The sequence below is a fragment of the Megalops cyprinoides genome, chromosome 11, assembly GCF_013368585.1.
Source record: "Megalops cyprinoides isolate fMegCyp1 chromosome 11, fMegCyp1.pri, whole genome shotgun sequence".
NCBI lineage: Eukaryota > Metazoa > Chordata > Actinopteri > Elopiformes > Megalopidae > Megalops > Megalops cyprinoides.
This window is the reverse complement of record NC_050593.1, coordinates 21,366,228-21,386,885: the sequence shown is the minus strand read 5'-3', so window position 1 is coordinate 21,386,885 and position 20,658 is coordinate 21,366,228. Positions and strand designations below refer to the sequence as shown.

The 20,658-nt window shown below is 38.8% G+C and overlaps 2 protein-coding genes across 2 annotated transcripts; one reads left to right on the top strand and one right to left on the bottom strand.

Annotated features, from left to right (window-relative positions):
- The first annotated feature begins 1,371 nt into the window (after positions 1 to 1,371).
- arl6 (ADP-ribosylation factor-like 6) lies at positions 1,372 to 8,791 on the top strand. Its single transcript, XM_036539936.1, has 8 exons — positions 1,372 to 1,621; positions 2,585 to 2,730; positions 3,810 to 3,871; positions 4,023 to 4,091; positions 4,702 to 4,796; positions 5,135 to 5,264; positions 5,999 to 6,054; positions 7,359 to 8,791. Exons 2-8 carry the CDS (start codon positions 2,608 to 2,610, stop codon positions 7,382 to 7,384), a joined length of 561 nt encoding a protein of 186 aa, XP_036395829.1. The 5' UTR covers positions 1,372 to 1,621; positions 2,585 to 2,607; the 3' UTR covers positions 7,385 to 8,791.
- Positions 8,792 to 10,815: 2,024 nt separating this feature from the next.
- On the bottom strand, positions 10,816 to 17,103 carry LOC118785914 (F-box only protein 47-like). The gene is made up of 10 exons (XM_036540863.1): positions 16,929 to 17,103; positions 16,144 to 16,308; positions 15,795 to 15,871; positions 15,487 to 15,564; positions 14,276 to 14,384; positions 13,582 to 13,755; positions 12,770 to 12,919; positions 12,102 to 12,244; positions 11,636 to 11,795; positions 10,816 to 10,945 (listed from the first exon to the last, which is right to left on the bottom strand). The coding sequence occupies exons 1-10, from the start codon at positions 17,101 to 17,103 to the stop codon at positions 10,839 to 10,841; spliced, it is 1,338 nt and encodes a 445-aa protein (XP_036396756.1). The 3' UTR covers positions 10,816 to 10,838.
- Positions 17,104 to 20,658: the final 3,555 nt, after the last annotated feature.

The following is a 20,658-nucleotide window of genomic DNA, read 5'->3' as shown; positions in this document are numbered from 1 at the left end:
AACTTATACATACTCATTAGTCAGTGATAAAACATTTGTGATATGTGCTATTTTTGCTTAGTTCGTTGTATATTTTTCACAGGTTTTGCAAAACTGTAAAGGTCACATATAATTATTGCTAAAGTGGAGTGGGGAAAGAAAGGAAAGGGAGTCAAAATCTCTAGAACAGAACACAACATTGTAACTTCATCACCAGATGCTGTACCTGCCTGCTGCTGTTATGTAACTTGAAACTCTATGGTGGGAACAATTACAGGGAAACTACCAGACTTTGCAAGCAGGTCTGTATCACTTTGTTGCCTGTAGCATAAAAAAATTGGAAAGTATCAGGCATGTATCATTCTAGTGCAGCTTTTAACACAACTGGCAGGTGCTACTTCCACTGGCAGCAATTGCTGTCTCAGTTCCCAGTAGTGACTATATTGTAGTAAGTACCTTATCACCTCGTTGTTTGTAAAATAAATTTGCCATTCTCATAGCCTGAGCCAAGCTGGTGTCATGAAAGCTGGTGTCAAACATATATCAAGGCAAGGTAAATGTTTTCTTCTTCTCTTTCTTCTTCCTGTTATTGTCCATGTATAAATTTTCCAAGATTTATGAAACCTAAAAGATTCTCATTGTTTTTAAATAATTATTTCATTTAGCTAATATAAGCAAATGCAAACATTTCAACATACTGCTCCTCTGTAGGAGGAACCAACTTTCAAGACTTCAAACATGTTGTTTTATAGTAGTAAGTAAAGTGACATTTTGTATTTTATCTGGAGTCTATGGTGATGAACGTTTGGGTACATGTGTCATTTGAGGATCCTCAGCTTTCACTTATCAATAGCAGACCTCTACCCCATCAACTTCCTTTCTTGCGGTGTACTTCTATTTGTATGAGTGTATCAGGAGTGAGGATGGAGGAAGCCAACCATTGGCTAACTAGCCACACCTCTCAAAATAGCAGCAATTAAGAAGTGCGCATCTGCTGAAAGGCCAGCTGAGCTGCTAGCTGGTGCTTTAATTTGGGGAAAAAAAATAAAAAGGCTATTCGTCTCCAACGTGTTCACCAGCGGTGACATTTCACATTTGACTACAAAAACACAGCCCACCATTTCACATGTGAATGCAGTGTGTGGAGACATTTAAATATTTAAAACATTACGTAGCGAACAGCATGCTCCTCGGTTATACTCGCCATTAACCCCGCTTAACAGGCGTATGCCAGTTCTTAAAGGTTAAAAATTGCACCTGTGTTTCGTCGAGTCTCCGTTGGGTTAGCAGTATCAGCTTTACGTCACCCCGTCCTGGCTTTGTCCTCCAGAGAGTGGCGCTGCTGAGCATACACCGTCTCTTAGCAACGCAGTCTAACTATTCCCAGCTCTCTCCGTGGACCCAATAGAGGCACTAGCTGACGCGCGTTGTATCCATGCGATATCATCAGATATATCATTATCAGAATATGCATTGTGGAGTCAGTTTGTCAGGTTTTCGAACACGTTTATTGAACTAGCCTGGGTGATGCTTTGTTAGCTGGCTAGACTAGCAAACTGGACATAGGGAGATCGAAATCGGGGTGTCTGACTCAGCGAGGTCCCACACTTCTGTTACCGGGCGAAGAGGCCTTTGCTGACAGGTCAGTTGCTAAAATGCATTGTTAACATTAGTTAACTTAGCCATCCATGTTCGCTGCGCCTCGCCTCTCTCTCTGTCTTTGAAAATTAGTTACCTAGTCGTCCTGTTTACTGCTGGCTAATGTTAGCTAGGTAAAGGCCTGTGTAGCACAAACGTTAGCAAGATAGCTGGCTTGTTAGGACGATAAATTAGCCAACTAACTAGCTTGCTAGCTAATGCGGATTAGGGACTGTGGCTCTACCGCAGTTGGTCTCACTACCTAATGTTATCTTTTTCAAGCGAATCCCATTTAGTGACTGGAACTGTACAAGTGAGCTAGGATATCTGGCTAGCTAACTGTCTTGATCCTCACAAGGAATCATTTGTGCAACTTAACGTTGGTTAGAATTACGCTCGCTACTTCAACAAAGTGGTTAACGCAGTTGAGTAAACGCTGACAGTCTTGGTAATAAGGACAGTTTACCGGCTAACAACTACAGCAGCACGTTAGCGGTGCCACCTGGCTGATGACATTTAGTCGAGAGGCAGAAAACGTGACAACCAGATGGCTAGCTATAGCCAGCAAGCAATGTGGTTGTTCTGTTGTACTTTTGTTAGCCAGATCTTTATCGTATGGTATAAAGACACTCGATGCCATGCTGATTTTTTAAACTTTGTCTTCGTTTTCTTTCTCTTTCTAATAATGCTTCGAATTATCTCTTGGCAGATTATATGAATACAGAGTCGCTTCGCGCAGCGTGAGGAAACCGTACACCTTAATCGGATTACCTGACTAGAGCTAGCTAACTGTATAGTTAACATTAGCTGTGAGGGTTGCAGATAAGTAATTGCTAATAGCAAGAGTTTCTAAAAGATGTTTTTCTATAACCGGTATGTTAAGTTTTCTTAAGAAGTCGTTAGGGACCTAATACTATTTGGGTGCTGGAGTCATGGTCCCGTATAACGTTATAATGTTTTAATACAGGACCTGTCCAGAGAAGAAAGCTAATGGGGCTATTCGACAAGTTAGCAGGATGGCTTGGACTGAAGAAGAAGGAGGTGAACGTGCTATGTTTGGGGCTGGATAACAGTGGGAAAACTACCATAATCAATCAACTCAAACCGTCAAACGTAAGTGTCTGGTCTCTCATTGAGTAACGATGCTGGCCATCCTCCCGTAACTATGTGTTGTCATGGGCTCTCAAGAGGAATATGCAATTCGTGTGTTCGGCTTTTGTTTAATGGGATGTGGCGCAATTTAATACTACTGCTACTATTATTAATACTGCCACTACTACCACTACAAATAATAAAAACAATAACAACGTATGCTTTATATTACATTATTGACATTTAGCAAACGCTCATATCCAGAGAAGCTTATATAGGTTACACTTTTACATGCTATGGATTCATACAGTTGGGTATTTACTGACGCAGTTGTGGGTTAAGTACCTTGCCCAAGGGTACAACAGCAGTGGCCCAGCGGGGAATCAAACCAGCAACGTTTTGATTACAAGCCCAGCTCATTACCACTACACCACACTGCTGCCCACTGTGGTTATGTGGATATAGGTAGGTAATAACTCATACCTGTTGCTGTTACTCCAGTAATCACTGCAGCTGGCTAAGTTGTTTGCTGCTAGTAAGGTGGTGCCAAAATGACGAAATTGTGATTTGCGGGGTTGGTTGTGGTACAGCTCTCACCTTGCCAGGAATAGATGCTATTCGTTAGTATAGCTGTGTACATCAGACTGTTTCATAACAAGGTGTGATTCCCAGTAACAGGAGTGTTAAGCGTGTTTGCACAACACAACATAGGGACTGCACTGAAACCACACACTGTTCCCTTCCTGCCACCCACTTAAACTTGAAAAAGCCCAGAGATGGGATGATTTATCAGAATTTGCATGATGACTGAATGCCATTTTACAGTGCTAAAATACATTGAAAATGCTTGCCCTTATAATGTACGTGATCTTGTTAAAATGTTTGGCTCAGTCTACAACAGCAGCACTTTTTTCCTTACAATCAGTACAGTGATTTTCTTGAAACCAAAAATGTATTTTTTTAAATGAAAGATGATCTCATTTAGAAGTGTTAAAATCAAATGCTTTTGAATTTGTATTTGTGAAGATCAATTACTTCCTTTAATACTTATTTTCACTGTTAATAGACTTACAATTTAATTTAATTTGTTTCTCTTCTAGGCTCAAACACAAGATATTGTTCCAACAATTGGCTTCAGCATAGAGAAGTTTAAGACATCAAGGTAATGTTTACTATTGAAGCATATTGGCTTTGATTTTATGAGACAAGGAATGTTGTTTACTTTGTCCAATGGAGGTATTTTAGTGCATAGCTGCTGAAAGCAAAAAGCCAAAAGAAAAACTTATCTGTTTTGTTTTCTTTATTTTTGATAGTCTGTCCTTCACAGTCTTTGACATGTCTGGTCAGGGAAGATACCGGAATCTATGGGAGCATTACTACAAGTAAGTTTGTACTCCTCCAGACTGGAGTTGATTTTTCCATGGTTCTGTTACTTAAAGTGGCACAATTTACACAGAAAAAGGAAAGCTGTTGCCCATAAATGCATGAAGATGATTTGCATTAAATCAATCAACATTTAAATATATACATATAATATATATTACATAAATCCATATACAGACATATGTGGTATAGGCCATGTAGAGCGCTGCATAAAAGAAATGAGAAATGCTTTACTAGTTTGGAGGTGTACTCTCCTCCCAAATTTCTGTTACCCTACCAGCTTTGAGCAATGTATGGCCCTCTGCCATTTTCTTTAATCTAAACATTTGTCTTCAAAACTCTCAGGGGAAGTTGATACTTGTATCAACATTTCAATATATTACCGCAGAGTAGTTGTTTTTCCTCTTGTTGTCAGTACTTTTGTTTTCTTCATAGTACCAGAGAAGAATCCGGAGTAAATATGAAGGGGTAAATTACCTACAGTTAATTACCTACGATTATTAAGTACAGCAACTTAATGGAGAAATATTCCATGATTTGGGAAAACACTGTTTCCGTTATTGTCACAACATTTGAGCCAAAACGTTGAGCAAAACGTTCTCTCCATAGAGAGGGCCAGGCCATCATATTCGTCATTGACAGCAGTGACAAGCTGAGAATGGTAGTTGCCAAAGAAGAACTGGACACGCTCCTCAACCATCCAGGTAACAAAACCCTGATTTAATACCCTTCTCTCCTGTTTATTGTCACCAAAAATCATCTTATGTGTCGTATATAATTCTGACATTTTTTTTCAATAACTTCTGCTTGTTCAATGGTATTTCATGTTATCTGTTAGATGTATAGAGCTATAATATTACAATCACAGTACAATACTATAATAAGTGTAATTCTTTTGTGGCTAACTACTAAAGAAGTAAATCTATCAAGTGGCTTTTGTAAGTGAATGCTAGTGATTTCCCACTCATGAAGGAATATGTTTTGCTATTGATGTCAGAATTTCTGCATGTTCTCCTGACTTCACTTTTCGGCTCCCATACAGACATAAAACACAGAAGAATGCCTATTTTGTTCTTTGCAAATAAAATGGACCTGCGCGATGCGCTGTCTTCAGTGAAAGTCTCCCAGATGCTGTGTCTGGAGAACATCAAAGACAAGCCCTGGCACATCTGGTAGGTGGCGAACCTTTCTCTGGCTCCTACATACGCATTTACATTTGCTAATCTTGAGGACATCTGTATCCAGACAGTCTTACAAAGCAAGGTACTCATGCACATATAATGGAACTTACATGAACAAATTACATACATTGTTGTACGGCCATGAGTGTCAATATATAGCACAAATGCCATATTATCTAATGTCATACTGAAAATGCAAAGTAAACGTAAGCGTGATACTGAAAATAGTGTGATAGAAAAAAAAAGTCATGCAACTTCATTAACTGAAGTGTCAGTGTATAAGTCAGTGTTGTAATACCCCTATACAAAAAGCGTGGTTAAAGTGCAGTAACAGTTAGTTACTCCTCGTTAAGCTGAATAGCTCAGGGTTAGTGAGTAGAGTTGTGGATCTCTGGATCCCGAATAGCCATATGATCTAATTCTTTTGATGAGACCCTTTGTGGGCTGTGGTTGTTCTTGGAATTGTTTTGCCTTAAGTTGACATTCTTTTTAATGTAAGACACTAGTTTAATGTGGGGCTGGATAGAAGCTGTCCATAAAACAGGCAGTTGTGGTCCTCAAAGGTCAGGGTGCCTCCTGGAATCTCACAGGTTCAGAATTTTTAAGGTGCTTTCAAAAGGCTGGCGTGAGTTAATGTTCAAATTAATAAGACCTAAGAGGCTATGACTGTCGGGAAGAGGGCAAGAGCAAGTGGATGACTTGTGGCTCCTCTTTATCTGTTTCAGTGCAAGTGATGCTGTCAGAGGTGAAGGCTTGCAAGAAGGGGTAGACTGGCTGCAAGGTACTGTGTTTGCTGATAAATTAATAGTTGTGAATTTTTTTATGTTATAGTGGCTGGAGTGTTATCCATCTCTTTGCAGTTTTGCTGTGGAAACTCATGACTTGACCTGTCCGTATGTCCAGTAGATCCAGTGTCCTGTAAATTTTGGAGGAACAAAAACCTCAGATTTATGTTTTAAAGATGCAAATATATTTTCTTTTAAATGTTTAATTCTTAGTTTTAGGAACTCTTACTTTTAAATTGAAGTTTTAATTCTCTCACTGAAAAACTCTGCAGTAAGTACACTGTGCAGCTGTTAAATTTCACTTCACTTTTCATTTCACCACATCTGTAGAACAAATTTCACAGTAAGTATTTCATGGTTTTGCTTTTAGTAATGTGGAATATGTATTTGAGTCATTGTGTTAGAGGATGTACTTGTCACTTAGTTACTTTTTGTGTTGTTGTCTTAGTTTTCTGTGACACTTTACCTTTTAGAACTAGCTACCACCATAAATGGAACTGCAAGAATGAAGAATTGCACAACAGTATGTTTCAGAATCAGCTAATCTATTAAATAAATAAATTCAAAGATAAACAGCCATAGTTTTTAATGATGCGTTTTCCTGTGGATATCAAATAACTGATTATTGATTACTGATTTCATATTCATTATTTCATAACATTTTATTCACCTAGGATCAGATGAACTGTTCTAAGACTAACCTCTCTTAAAAGTCTGAACCAAATGCAGTTGCCTGCTCAGCTCAAAAAATTAAACTGCCATTATCCATTTCTGGAAAAAAATACTACAGGTCCCTACCTGTGGAGCCAAAGACAAATTTCCACATTTGTGGACAATAAAGTCATATTATTATAATCCCAAGCAAGAACTTTCATGGAATCCTAAAATACTTCCCTACCTTGAGTGAAGAAAACACGTTTTGTAAGAAAGCTTCAGCAGTTGAGAGTGATTTCAGTCATGTGATATGATGCCGAATTCTTGTAGTGGCGAATGTAGATTGATATCCATTATCAAATTTAGTGTGTTTAAGAAGTACTTTTCAAAACCTATTTTGTATGCAGTAGTTCTCCCATTGTTGTAGTTGAGAATGGTTACATGACTGAAAACATTAGTCATGTTCTATATGAAACAGCAAAAGCCTAATGAAATAGAGTACTTTGTTCTCAAAGTCAACTGATGAAATGAAAAGGACATTTTAATTGGTTACTATGAATTACCTTCATTATAGAATTTTCTTTCTCTTTGAGGTTATATAGTTATGTGGTCTTATTAAAACCATTTGTATTCATGTTCCTAACAGATCAGATCAAAACAATGAGAACCTGAGAGATTAGGAGGATGGGAGCTGTGTTGGTGTGACAGTAACCAAGACAAAAACAGATCCTCTGCGCCCGGTGTGAAGCTGTCCACAGTGGAAGCGGATGTGGCGTGACCTATGACCCCGTCCATATGGATCAATGGCTGACTGTAGTGACCACTCTGAGGAAGGATTCTTATTTGCTATACTTGTGTAAAAATATGATATGCTTGGATGTGCTTTTTGGCTGTGTTGCTGTAATAGTAGGTCAAACTGGTGCTGTTCTCATTATGTTTTATGAGATCCAAATTGGGATAAATGGAAAGATAGGAAACACATACAGAAAATAACTTATTTGAAACAAACCCCATCATTATAAACCCTTTTAAACTCTAAATTAGCACCTTTTTCTTTTTAACTCTAAATAAGCACCAGTTGAAGGTCTCAGTTGTGGGTCAAAAACTTGCTTAACATTACTCTTATCAGGTATGTTATATTGGTGTGAATATTTCTGCAAATTATCTAAATTACAGGGGAGTCCTTCCGCAGGTGCCTTAACTGTTTTCCCTTATACAACCTAACGAATAGGCTATTTATAATGTAACGAATAAGCGTCAGATTGGTAATATTTTGAGGTCAATGCAGGACCAATATGAGCAGGATAAATTTATGTAAGGATAAAGAAAATGTAAATTGAGCCAGACCTTTCTAGTTGTCTATTGCAACTACCATTGGAGTGGATTACTTATGGTTATTTGATGAAAATATTGATGATGTAGACGTAAGTTTTGATTTGCACAGATTTTCAGCATCAGACATAAGAGTAAGGTTACCTCTTGTTTTTGACTGACAAACTAATGCTGCAGTTACACATTTTGGCATGCTGTTACCCTCTGGATTTATTGATGGCTCGGGTTGCAAAATAAGGGTCCATATATCATGCTGACTTCCATTACATATTACTGTGCAGCGTGGGTGAAATTCACTTGTTTGCCTATAAAGAACATTTATATAATGCAGACTAATGTACCATTAACAACAGGCCCTAGGTCAATCAAATATTATACAGCCCTCTTAACTAGGAGAAAAAGGTCATGTTTATGTATACATGTCAACTGCCAGAAAAAGTTATCAGCAGCTTCAAGCATGATAGTTTTAACATTCCAGAGACTTGTTTGCATCTCATCTAGTTTCATGCTTGTTTGTACATCAAAACATAACAGGCAACTTAGACATTCTTTCTAGTGCCATCACTTTGCGGTTTTTTTGTGTGTAAAAGTGTATGTGAAAGTAAAGAACCTGCACAAATGGACAGCCATTGCAAGCCAGTAGTGCTTCATCAAGCAGCATTAACCATCAAAAAATGCTGCTAGATGCAAGCTAGATGGCAGTCTTCTTAAGAGGTTTTTCTTCCTTATTGTTGCACAGAGTGACATAAGGGCAAAACTATGATATATAGTAAAAATGTGTTGAGGAAGTGAGGTCTCTATTCCCATAACCTCTTGATTTGTTGGTTAACCACTGGAGAGTTGATTAACCTCTGATCATCCCCATTAAAGTAATACTAAATTTACTGACATGTAAAAATACACAATTTTACTGTTACATTCTGGATTTATTACCCAGAAAATATTATAATTCAACATTTTAAATTTGACGGTCCAGTATCCTAGTGTGTTCATCAGTGACTTGTAGCTCCATGAAGAATAGCTTTGTTCTGAATTTGCCAGCCAATGTTTTACCTAGATCACACCTGGATCTATGAGGGCAAGACACAGCAGATTCACCAAAAACTGTTTGACATTCCCTAGAATCTTAAAAAAGCATCCATTAGATAGATGTTTGTATTTAAAAGGCACTACAACTATGCGCAACACAACCAGAAGCTGCTTAAATGTGTCAAACCCCAACTTTGTGATGATCTGAATACCTCTACCTGGAACATGTATATTGTATGGTATTTGTAGATGACTTAAGTAAAGAATTGTGGTTTCAGCATAAACTTGTCTCGTCAATAACAGCCCTGCATGTAAATCCACATTTAACCATAAGTATCCAACAATTCTCCCAGAGATTTAAATATAAAGATCTTTGAATCAAGGACATGCTACCCACCCTGTACTGCTGCACATCAATCATGTGTAGTCACTCTGCATTAATATGAATTTCACTTCAGGTTATTCGGATAAGTAAAAAATGCAATTTTTGACAGACAAAATACACAGGGTGGGGGGGGGTGCATTTAATCTCCATCAGACCTTCTAACCAATACAAAACTGAATATGAAAAACCCTGAAGTAGAATCCTTGTAATATTTTCACAGAGATGGGTGAGTAGAACAGTAAGTGAATAGTGGGAAATTCAGCGGTTTTAGCAGAGTGAATTGGAAGATTCCATGGCAGGGTTGGGCAAATCTGTAGTGCCTGAGTCAGTTGTAACCACTTGAGGGACATTAAAAGCAGGAATGACACAACCTTATGTGCCACTTGTACATCACTTTTGTGTTATGAGGAGCTGGAGAGGCTAACGCGTGTCCAACATATGGCAGTGCTTCAGCTGACACAGGAGCAGACATGTTAAGCAGCCCCTGAAGTCTGCAAAGTGCCCTGGGTAATATGGTAATCCTGCAGGAATGTAATAAGCTGATTTGGCACAAGATGGAATTCTTGTTCAATAAACATTTTAAATCTGAAGGGATGACGGCTTGTGCTTTATCTAGCATCACACTTAACCATAACATTACAGAAAGTCATGTAAACAGAAGCCTCGGCAATAAAAATTAAATGAGTTCATAATCCAAATTTTCCACTGAAAATGGAAATGAATGTAAATGACAGTTGTTAGCAAAGAGAAACAAATCATACAACTCAAATGACTAATGTTCTTCAGTTCATTGTCATTGAGTTGGGAATTATTTGATTTTTTTTCCCTAATTAAATCACCCTCCCAGCACTGGCATCAGGAAAGTAGTACAACTGACTCCAGACTGAAAGCCATCTGCCATAAATTAAATTAAAAGAAGATCAACACGATTTAGGCAGACTGAAAACTCCATTTATTCCGTTGAGTCTTGCTAAAAATGCATCAACAGAATTAACCATTTAATTGCTGTCCACATCTCTCACCTCAGTACACATCAAGTGTACTGAGTATTTACAATCAATACACAACTTTAAAACATTATACAATAAAAAACAGTTTACACAGCTCACATCCTGTAAATAAATAAATAAATAAAATCAAAATGCATTCACAAAATATGGTACTTGGAAAACATTAAGATATAAAGGGTAAGACTGAGTAGATAATTATGAAGACTTTAACTACAAAAGCATATACATAAAAGCAGTGATTCTCTGGGATTAACTTATAAAAGGACAAGGGATTCCATTGCTATCACAAAATTAAGACGTTAAAATAAATTTTCACTGGCTAAATTAAAAATAAAGAAGGGGTGGGTCCCTTTTGGGCCTGAGAGTCCTCTCAGTCATTTTTGAGGAACATGTAGACCATCTCTGTGTGGAAGTGTGCGCTGGCGTTCAGCAGGCTGCAAAGGCTCTGGAACGTGTCCATGTCCTCATTCCGATTGCCTTAACAAACCACACACAGAGATGGATCAGTGTATGACAGAATGAAAATCATCTATTCAAGACTGTCAAAAATCTTGCTTTACGTATGTGCCTCCTCTAATGCACTTCCTTGGCCATTTTTCGTAATGTAATTGATATATTATAAATGAATATGAACGGACATTAAAAGTCTACCAAATGTACCTAATTAAGAGCTGAACTGGGGCACAGATGAGAAAACACAATGTTACAGGACTGGAGACACTGGTCTGGTTTCTGAATGCATCAGGTTATTGATTAAACTGTAGAGGGTTGCCATCAAGAAGTGTAGGCTCATACATTGCTATGTTGTTTCTACTGCCTTTTTCTTACTGGCTTTCTATTTGAAAAACAATATTGTGGCACAGTGATAAACAAAACAACATGAAAATGTGAGAAAATGTGAGATGTCTGTAGATGTCTGTAGATGTGCACTGTCCATCATTGATGAGGTTACTGTCAGGTTACTGTCTTAAACCACCCTTTTACTATGTAGAACATAGACATAAAAACATATTGTGGACATTTTAATAACAGGGGCTGATGAAATTAAACAGCTGCATGTTGATCCTAGAATGCCTCAGTGCTAACCTAGCAGCAGAAAAGAGTTAGAGAGGATGAATGATAAAGAGAGTGGGAAATAAGTCTGAAAATGCCACGCCCTGTCTTCACCTGCCATGACAACCTCGTACATCTCCATGGCGACCTCCGAGAACATGTTCTCCACGCTCTGGATGAAGGACCACCTATCTTGGGCCGTGGGAAAGACTTTGCAGATCTGCTGTATCATTTTAACTGGCCAGGACATGCAGAACCCATCCTTCTCACACACCTGATTACAGACAGATAATTCCCAGTATCAACTGTTGACGGACAAGTGAAAGCCTCCTTCAATTACTTCTGTGCACACCACCATATGAAGGTATATTTCAAAAGTAGGAAAGTATTACTAGGTAAAACAATATGAAAAACTTTCCGTTATTTTTGATACTGAATTTTGCAAACACACTCATTTCATATATAAATATAAATAAATTTCATGATGATTTAAGCTTGGTTCTGCTTATGTTTCTGTTTTGTGACTCTTCTGGCATGGGTCAATACATACAGTAGTTCCTTAAATTAACTTGGCACTCACCAGAATGAGAAACACTAGGAGCCGTGAGATTTCAAGGAACCGTCTGTTGACCGCCTTGCTGGCCAGCACACTGTAGCAGATGCTGTTTCCGCACAGAACAAGCAGACGAGCCATGTTCTCCATGTGCCAGGCCTCCGGCAGCACTACAAGTGATGTACACAAGCACAGTCAGCCCAAAAGCAAACATGGCCCCACAGCACAGTCAACACATGTCGATAATGTCAATATCAATGATGCTGTCAATGTCAAACTGCATCCATGTATTCCGCTATTGTTATACCTAATATTAGATCCATATTTACACTTTCTTCCTATTTTCCATAGCACTTAAGACAATTTCAAACGACTTGGTCCTTCACTTGAACACCTCATCAAAACATTATTTTTTTGTACAAGTAATAAGCACAAACATTGTTCCAATTTCAGAGGACACTGCTGACTATATGAATAGTTCAAAGTTTCAATTAACGCGTGAAAATCAAAACTACAAATCTTAGTTGGGCAAAACTAAAAACTGAAAGACCGTTTTTTCCCCCAAAATGTTTCAATTTTCCATTGTCTTAAAACACTAACAAGTGACCTCCCCAGCACTTTATGGTACTATCCTATTCTGCCTACAAACACATCACTATGTACAGTACACGCTTCTGTCCTTGTAAAAACATTACCTGTTATCTCCTCTATGATCCCAAGGAGGGTGTCAGCTGTCCAGTTCTTGGCCTCCAAGTCAGTGTAAAGCAGAATGACTGCCTTTGCCAGGTCCCACAGCCCACACTGTGCAACCACACCATCAAGCACCTCATGCCAGCCAATCTTACCTTTGAGACACAGCGACAATCACTAAAAGGGCAGACAAACGTGTCCTACAACATTAAAACAAAACCATTCCTGTCCAGCACATCATCATCAGCCACATTTACTGCAGGGTTGCTTGTGCATTGCCACAATAACAAATGCAAGATTTAATAACCAGTCAATAATGAATTAAATTTGTAGCTCTGTAACATCTTGTTGAAATCCCATAGCTAGTCTTAATAAATGGGCTGATAACGCCACGCTGACTGTGACCACAGCGTACCTACACATTCTTGCATTGAATCACCAGGATTAACATCCGGGTCTGAATGATCGGTTTCCACTAATGAAAGAAATTCTCATCCACCCAAATAACAGACAGAGTTTAGAATTATCCATCAACACCAAACTTTATCTGTCACTTTTTCTGACTCTGCTTAGCTCATTATATTAGTATTTACAAGGTGCAGCACTTAATAAATTACACTCCATAATGCATTTTTATATCCTTCCAGCCTTGATAGCTTTATATCTTTCTCCCAGGTTTCCAAATTTCAGCAAATGATGTCGGTGAACAGAAACTCTACTGTCTACCCTAATTAGTACGCCTACTAGCATGGAGCAGCAGTATGGCTTTGTGGCTGAGGACGTGTACATTTCAGTAGGACAATAAATACTGCTTTACCATCTGGTAGGAGTGGGCCGTAGAGGATGAAGAGCAGCCGGGCCTGGCTGACCATGGGCCAGAGCTTGAGGATGCGTGTGAGCCAGAAGAGCGTGTCGCGCCGGTTTTGCCAGGGGTCCAGCAGCACATTTCTGCAGAAGAGCCGGATCTGCAGCTCCAACTTGTGGGAGGCTCCTGTCAGGGAGCGGGAGAAAGAAACTTCCACGTCACACAACACACATAAGCAAGGTTTCCAAGGCAACCGCAAAATGCCAGTTTCTGGTCTGTATTTGTAGCCAGAGCAAATAAGGTTCTGCCGGGCCAAGGAATTTCTTTCACTGGAACTTATAGAAAACATATCCTCCAATCAAATGATAGGGCTGAAACATAAAACAGAGGTCCCAGGCCATTTAAAACCATGAGGCACTTCTCTGAATAAGCAGGGATTTTCTCCGGTGTCCTAGCCAAATTCCCAATCTGGCTCTGTCAATCTGACCACAGAGGCATCCCCAAATTAATTGGCTATGTAAATCCTTTCCTCTCCACCTACGCTGTGATTTTACAACTCTGTGAGGGATGAAAGGCACACTTTTCCAGCTCATTATCATTATATGTTCCTTCAGTATTCTGTCTGTTTCTACTGCAGTGCAGACTCTGGTACAGATCAATAAAAATGTACCCACTGTGTAGAGTAAAAACAATGAAAATGACAAACCAGGTTTTCCAGTAATAACGGTCTCAATCTTTCGGGGCAGGTTTGTGATCTCACACAAAAAGTTGAAAACCCGATGGCACTCCAGCTCATCCCAACCAGCTATCAATGTCTAAAAAAATGACAATAAAATTTTACTATACAGATATGTTACACAAAGGAGACATTTGCAGAGGTGCTATGGAGGTCCTATTTCAGAGTATGGACCAATGTTGTGATGTATTGGTTGCTTGGTTTTCTGTTATATTCATTTGTGTTATATTTGGTTAGTTTAATTTTGCTTGTGCTCTCATTTTCTGTAACTTGATTAAATGTTTTACATTACATAGTTCACCTGAGCAACTATGTTGCCAGGAAGAATATGAGGTCAGTGATCAGAAAAACAGGGATTTTCCCCATTTTGCATAAGAAACACATGATCTGAAATACAGGCATCCGAATCATCAGATATGCTTTGGCGAACACTGTTGTATTGATACTTGTGTTGGTGCACCTCACAGCACATCACATTGTCTGATAACAGCCCTGATAATAGGACTAAATCATATAATTGGCTGAGCTCCTTATACTCCACAAGCGTGATTTTAATGCCCCTCTTATTCACAGCAGTGGAATTACGATCTGCACAGCTATTTGGGCCACTTCAGGTGTTTCCATTTGTAAGAAAATTACCCTGAGCCATCATAATGCTGGTGCTAATTAGCAGAAACCTATCCTTTTTGCAATCATGAAATGGAACAAACATGTGATACATATAAGAACAACAATAATCACAATGCAAAAATGGAAGGCATATATGCAAGCCCATGCTAGTGGAAGCTGTGTCAGACCTGCACGAAACCAAGTTTTTCGAAGGTATGTGCAAGATGGATTTCAGACCAATTTAACAACTATGTTTGTGCCAATAATCTTTAAAGACATCTCATCTATTGAGTCAATCGCTAACAATTAGCCATGCTGTTTGGGTTGTTGCATGATGCAGGTAATTACTGATAAATATAAACAGTAAACTTTTGCTCATGATTATGCCTGCCACTGTAAACTTAAATACAGGATAAAAAGTAAAAAGTCTAAACTGTGTGCATTATTTTTCCTTGGGCTGTTTGTTTGGAACTGCAACTTTTTAACAAGTATTATTCTGTTTACACGTGACTACATTAAAAAATCCAATTCATAAACTATAACAGTAATAAACTTGGAAAAGCTGTTTTCACCTGCAAAAATACTCCATAACTGGCAAAGCCTAGACACCCTGGGGAAGATGTGCAGCGCTCCATTGTGAAACAGGGAACCTAAAAGAGATTTTAGCTCCTCATTGTACTCTGTTTTGTTTGAAATTCACAATCAATACTTCAATCCAAAAACATCTTAAGAACGTGCTGGTTTATTCATAAATCCAGCAGTAGACTCTGTGTTTAAGTGTAGATACACACACTTAAATTACACAGGGATACAGAACTAAACATTCACTGGACTCTCATTTTAAGTCTTGTAATGTCTTTCTTGTCTCTTTATTTCTTACCTGTGAAAACTTGCTATATATAAACTTTAGCCTGTCCTTGGTTGGCAGCAAAAGAGTACATCTCTTGAACAAAACTCCTGAGAAAATATGCAAAAGTAGAACATTATAAAATGTTGTATCTACTGGTGTTTTTTTTTTCACATTCTGCTGTTACAGTTTAGGTCTGAAACTTCAATCAAAATATCTGCAACTTCATTTAACTGAAATACAATGTTCATATTACTCCCTTGAATCTGAAAGGAACATGAAAAATACATATGTGGATATTACCAGCTCAAGATGAATGAAGCAATATCGATGCTGTTAAAACAGAGGTCTATGGACGGCAGCGTCACTGGGCAGCCCTTACCGAGGGACCGGTAGTGGTCCAGAATACAGTCCTCCTGTGTGGGAGAGGTGGATTGGTGGAACTTCGGCACTATCATCCTGTTCCTCCAGGCTTGTGTGGACACATAGCTCATGATGTAGTTGTTGATGGCCTTAGACACCATGCTGAACACGCTGATCTCCATCACTTACAAAACAGATAAATAAAGATAAATTATATTACAAATAAAATTAAAATCATATTACAACAATAAATAAGAACACAAGAGATTCAGGACCCGATTCAATTTCAGGTCAACATTATCCTGTGTGAATAACAGGGTGCAAATCCATGCAAATCCATCCAGTTTCAATGATGAACACTCATTGACACAAGTGATGATGCTTAGGATGGCACAGTTATGGGCTTTCACCCCAAACTATCGACGTGTTGCAACATGGCATCACAGTTAAAGATGCCATTTAATATAAATGCGGATCCCACTATAATTCCCAGTATGATGTTCCCTGCACATCCAGAAACTATCATAAAAGGAGATGTCAAACCTTGCACACATGAATAGGTTATTTACCAAAAAACCCCAATGAACCCAAAACTCATGTCCTTCACAATGCATTGAAATTAATAAATTTTCACATGACAGCCTATTATCTGAAATCTTAAGGAACAACAGTACTCACAACGGACAATCATTACTTTAATTATTTGTTTTTTACGGCACAGACCCATTAAACCCATTTTATTATTCACTATTTTACAGGCTTCTTACACTATGTGTAAGTGTAAATAAAGGTCACTGGGCCTACCAGACAGCCACTGCAGTATCATGTCCAGGACTTCTGCGGGTAACCTTTCAAAGAATCCCTGTGTCGACCTGCACTGGCTCCTTGTTGTCACCGTTCTGGTGGCATACGGATGCTGCACCTTGCAGCTGCGGAGGTATTTATTTGTCATGGTGAACTTCTCCGTGACGGATTCCATCATCAAATACATCGAATTTTCCTCGACTTCTGAAAGACATGCAGACCACATCTGACAGCGTAAACCGCGGATCAAAGAGCTTTCTGTTAGAAGAAAGGTGGTTCTCATCTGCACAATACAGAAACATACGGTCATAGGTGCACACTTTCACATTCTTTAGATTACATTTATTTATGGAATTATGGTGTATAAAACAGAAGCGTTGACAGAGGATTATGTGGCTTTGCTTAAAAATAGATATTTAAACGTAAAAGAATATATGCCAAAAAAAAAGTACGTTTTATGTTTACGTATTGTCTTGCCCTCAATACGACATGTTCTGTGCTAACCAAACGTTTATACTGACTGTTGACCAGTTTATTTCAGTCTCTCTCCGTGAAAATCAATTTAGCCAGCGTGCAAACATTTACATTTTACGTTTCAAAAATGTACACTTCGCTAGTTAAATGGCTTCGAAGCGAATACTCGGCACGAGCCATGGCCTCACCTCGGAAGAAGCCGATTCCCACCGCTGACTGAAACGCGTCAGCAATATGTCAAATTAGGCAACGTTGTGGAAGTACGAGATGGTTGATTTGGCCAAATTAGCTGTGCTCGTCTTCTCGAATTGTACAAGACAATGGGCAGACATATCGCATTAGCTTTAGCCATGCTTTCTTGGTTTAATCAGTGTTATCGAAACAAGTAGGTGGCTAATCGATGTAGTCTAGCTAAGCTAACGTTACGTAAATAAGTATTTAAACACATACTTTTACTACAACACCAAATAATTTTATTCAAGTTGACAGAATTTAAGACCGCCCTGTCAGACATTTAGGTCATTATTCAACAACAGAAGTAGCTGCTGCTTTGGTTCTCCACTGTTAGCTACACTATCTCACTTACTACAGTTTGCAATGACAGCAGACCAATCAGAGACCTAAACCGGACTGGGATCTACAAGTGTTGTAGGTTCCGCTTAGCTCGTTAGCTATAGTAGCAGGCGTGCTAAATACTTACCTTTCGCCTTGTTTTAGTTTGTGACTTTCTGAAATTTTAGCAAAAAAAAATGGTTCATATATTTCTCAGACGATCTGGACCATCCGCTTGCTTCCTTCTTCGCAGCCCCGCCAAATTCACACAATTCGTGCCAAGGAGGCGAACTTGGTTCGCCGCGACACGCGCTCATCTCGCGCCAAGACTTCGCGTCGGAAGCACCGCGTGCGAACCAGCATTAGCAGCGGCCTTCAGCTACATGTAGAACTAGCAGTGCAGAGCTGTGTCGCCCTAGATATAACGGGATGATTCGATAAATATGTAAGGAATATGTCAGGACATGGTTTAACCCGCTTGTTAAGCTGCTCAAAACATTCAAAAGTTAATCCAAATAGCAGTTAAGCGAGTATAACCCCAACCAGCAGGCAAACGACAGCATTTACAGCTGCCTCAATAAAGCACGGTGCAATTTTAAACAAATGTTAAACCTAAGCAATTTAAAGCTGTATGTATTGTTCTAATTAATTCAGACACAGTTTTAATATAAGCAAGGCAAAGGTTACATTGAAGCATTTTACAATGAGTTACAAAGTTTATAAATCTATTTAGAAAAACACATTTTAAACTGAAATCAAAACTGAGTCCATGTGGCCTCATTGTGATTTGGTATTCTCAGTGCTGTGGCAACATGAGCATCCATCACAGTTCACATTCCAGTGGTTGGGAGCCAAATATGAACACCACATCATCTATCCAGCCTCAGAGATGTGTGATCACTATCCGACAGTACATAAATTGCAAGTGAGCTCATGTCACATGTCTCTTGGTATGTCCATGCAGTCTTAACTATGCTGGACAAACAACACAATATCTTAAATTGTCCATTGCAAAACACAAAAACAGGACTGGAAGTATGGTTTATGCAATGGATAAACATTATGCAGAGGCATATCATGGCTCACCATCCACCTTGAGCTATGTGGGCATTGAGAGAATCATCCCAAACAGCAGAGAGGGTGATGTCCTTAAAAGACCGGCCCAAAGGGAAATGTTTTGGATACATAGACACACAATGACCCCAGTTGGACATTAAAAACATTGTCAGAGCAGGGCATTTTCCTCCTTTGAAAAGAGCAATTGACAGAGGCAGGAGTCTGCCATGGTGTTATTTGTTAAAAAAAAGAGGTATTTAAAGATGGTGAAAGAATATGATGCATCATGTGTGATTGTTTCCTCTGTGAATTGATGACTAAGGCTCCAAGAAACATTATGAATGCATTAAAAAACTAACAAAGTGATCAAAAGTCAAACAGATTTTTTTTTTATTAATTTATGTAAGATTTTCAAAAAAGAAAGGCAAAACAAGGGCTTGCAAGGGATGCCAATTAGTATGTATGTGTATGCGTGCCTATGTGAGGATTTAATGACATCATCGGAAAACCCATTGTAGGCTAATGGAGGTTTCTTGTCTTACCTGTCTTACTTTATCAGCTGCTCTAATAATGGTTCTAGCATTAGTAAGAGGAAGTCGTAGTTATACTATGTAGCTCGAATGGGGGACTTCGAAAGGACATTAATCTAATGAATATGTAATGAGGATAAAATTCCAGCCTTTCCAACAGTGTGAGCAAGTACAAGAGCACCCTTCTTAAAGGATTAAACTGTTTTCACTAAGGCTATTAACTTCCACATCAAAATGGAGACTACCGTAGTCGCTACACAGCGTAATCCAATGAAGGCGACTTGCAGGCCATGGGTCTGTCTCTGCTCACTCCTGCCTGTTGCAGGGGCAGCATGGTCTTTTTCCATGTGGGAGACTGTAGCGAGGGAATGGGACATCCGGTATGTGAAGATGGATGTCTGAGTTCTGGACCCGAGAAAGCCAGGAAGCTGAGTTGAGCAGTGGATTGCACAAGGTACACATAAACCAGCATTTTGTTTGAGTCAGTGTAATCTATGCTCTGAAGTGTAATAACAAAGTTAGTATATTTGTTATGTTGCTGGTGACTGTCTGCAGCCTTTAATTGCCCCTCATTCTTGTGTATCTCAAGAGAATCTATATCAAATTGATTAGTTCAGTATCAATAGCCTTCCATAAAATTAAACATCTGAATTAATTACATGTGGTTATTTATTATTGGACTTATTCTGTTTGTTTTAGATATCCAATAGACATCTCAATCTCACCTATTCTTTTTTTATTTATTTATGTGTTTATTTCTTTCTTCATTTTTCTCTGTCTTTAAATCAGTAATGAAATATTCAATGAGAAAGAAAACATGGGAAATACTAAGGTTCTTTCTGTGAACCTTTGCATTGTAGTGTCAGTAAGACAATGTTATCAAAGAAAAAAAAAACTCAAGCATTCTTAAAAAAAGAGTGTCCTACATCGCAATGACTGTTATACTGGACTGTATGAAAGGTCTGCAGACCTTTTGCCAGTGTGTCAGTGTTACCTCGATGTGAGAGGTTTCGTAGCCATTGACTGCTCTTAGGGCCCCGCTGTACTTGTGTACAAATAGCTCTGTCCTTCCCGACTCATCAGATCACACTGCTCTGACAGCTGTGGAAGCGCCTGTG

Coding starts and splice junctions, on each gene's coding strand:
- arl6 (XM_036539936.1), top strand. CDS start 2,608: ATGGGGCTATTCGACAAGTTAGCAGGATGGCTTGGACTGAAGAAGAAG. Junction 3,872..4,022: donor GAGAAGTTTAAGACATCAAG/GTAATGTTTACT, acceptor TATTTTTGATAG/TCTGTCCTTCACAGTCTTTG. Junction 6,055..7,358: donor AGGGGTAGACTGGCTGCAAG/GTACTGTGTTTG, acceptor TGTTCCTAACAG/ATCAGATCAAAACAATGAGA.
- LOC118785914 (XM_036540863.1), bottom strand. CDS start 17,103: ATGGAATCCGTCACGGAGAAGTTCACCATGACAAATAAATACCTCCGC. Junction 14,385..15,486: donor GTTATGGAGTATTTTTGCAG/GTGAAAACAGCT, acceptor TCATTTTTTTAG/ACATTGATAGCTGGTTGGGA. Junction 10,946..11,635: donor GTACGAGGTTGTCATGGCAG/GTGAAGACAGGG, acceptor TGGTTTGTTAAG/GCAATCGGAATGAGGACATG.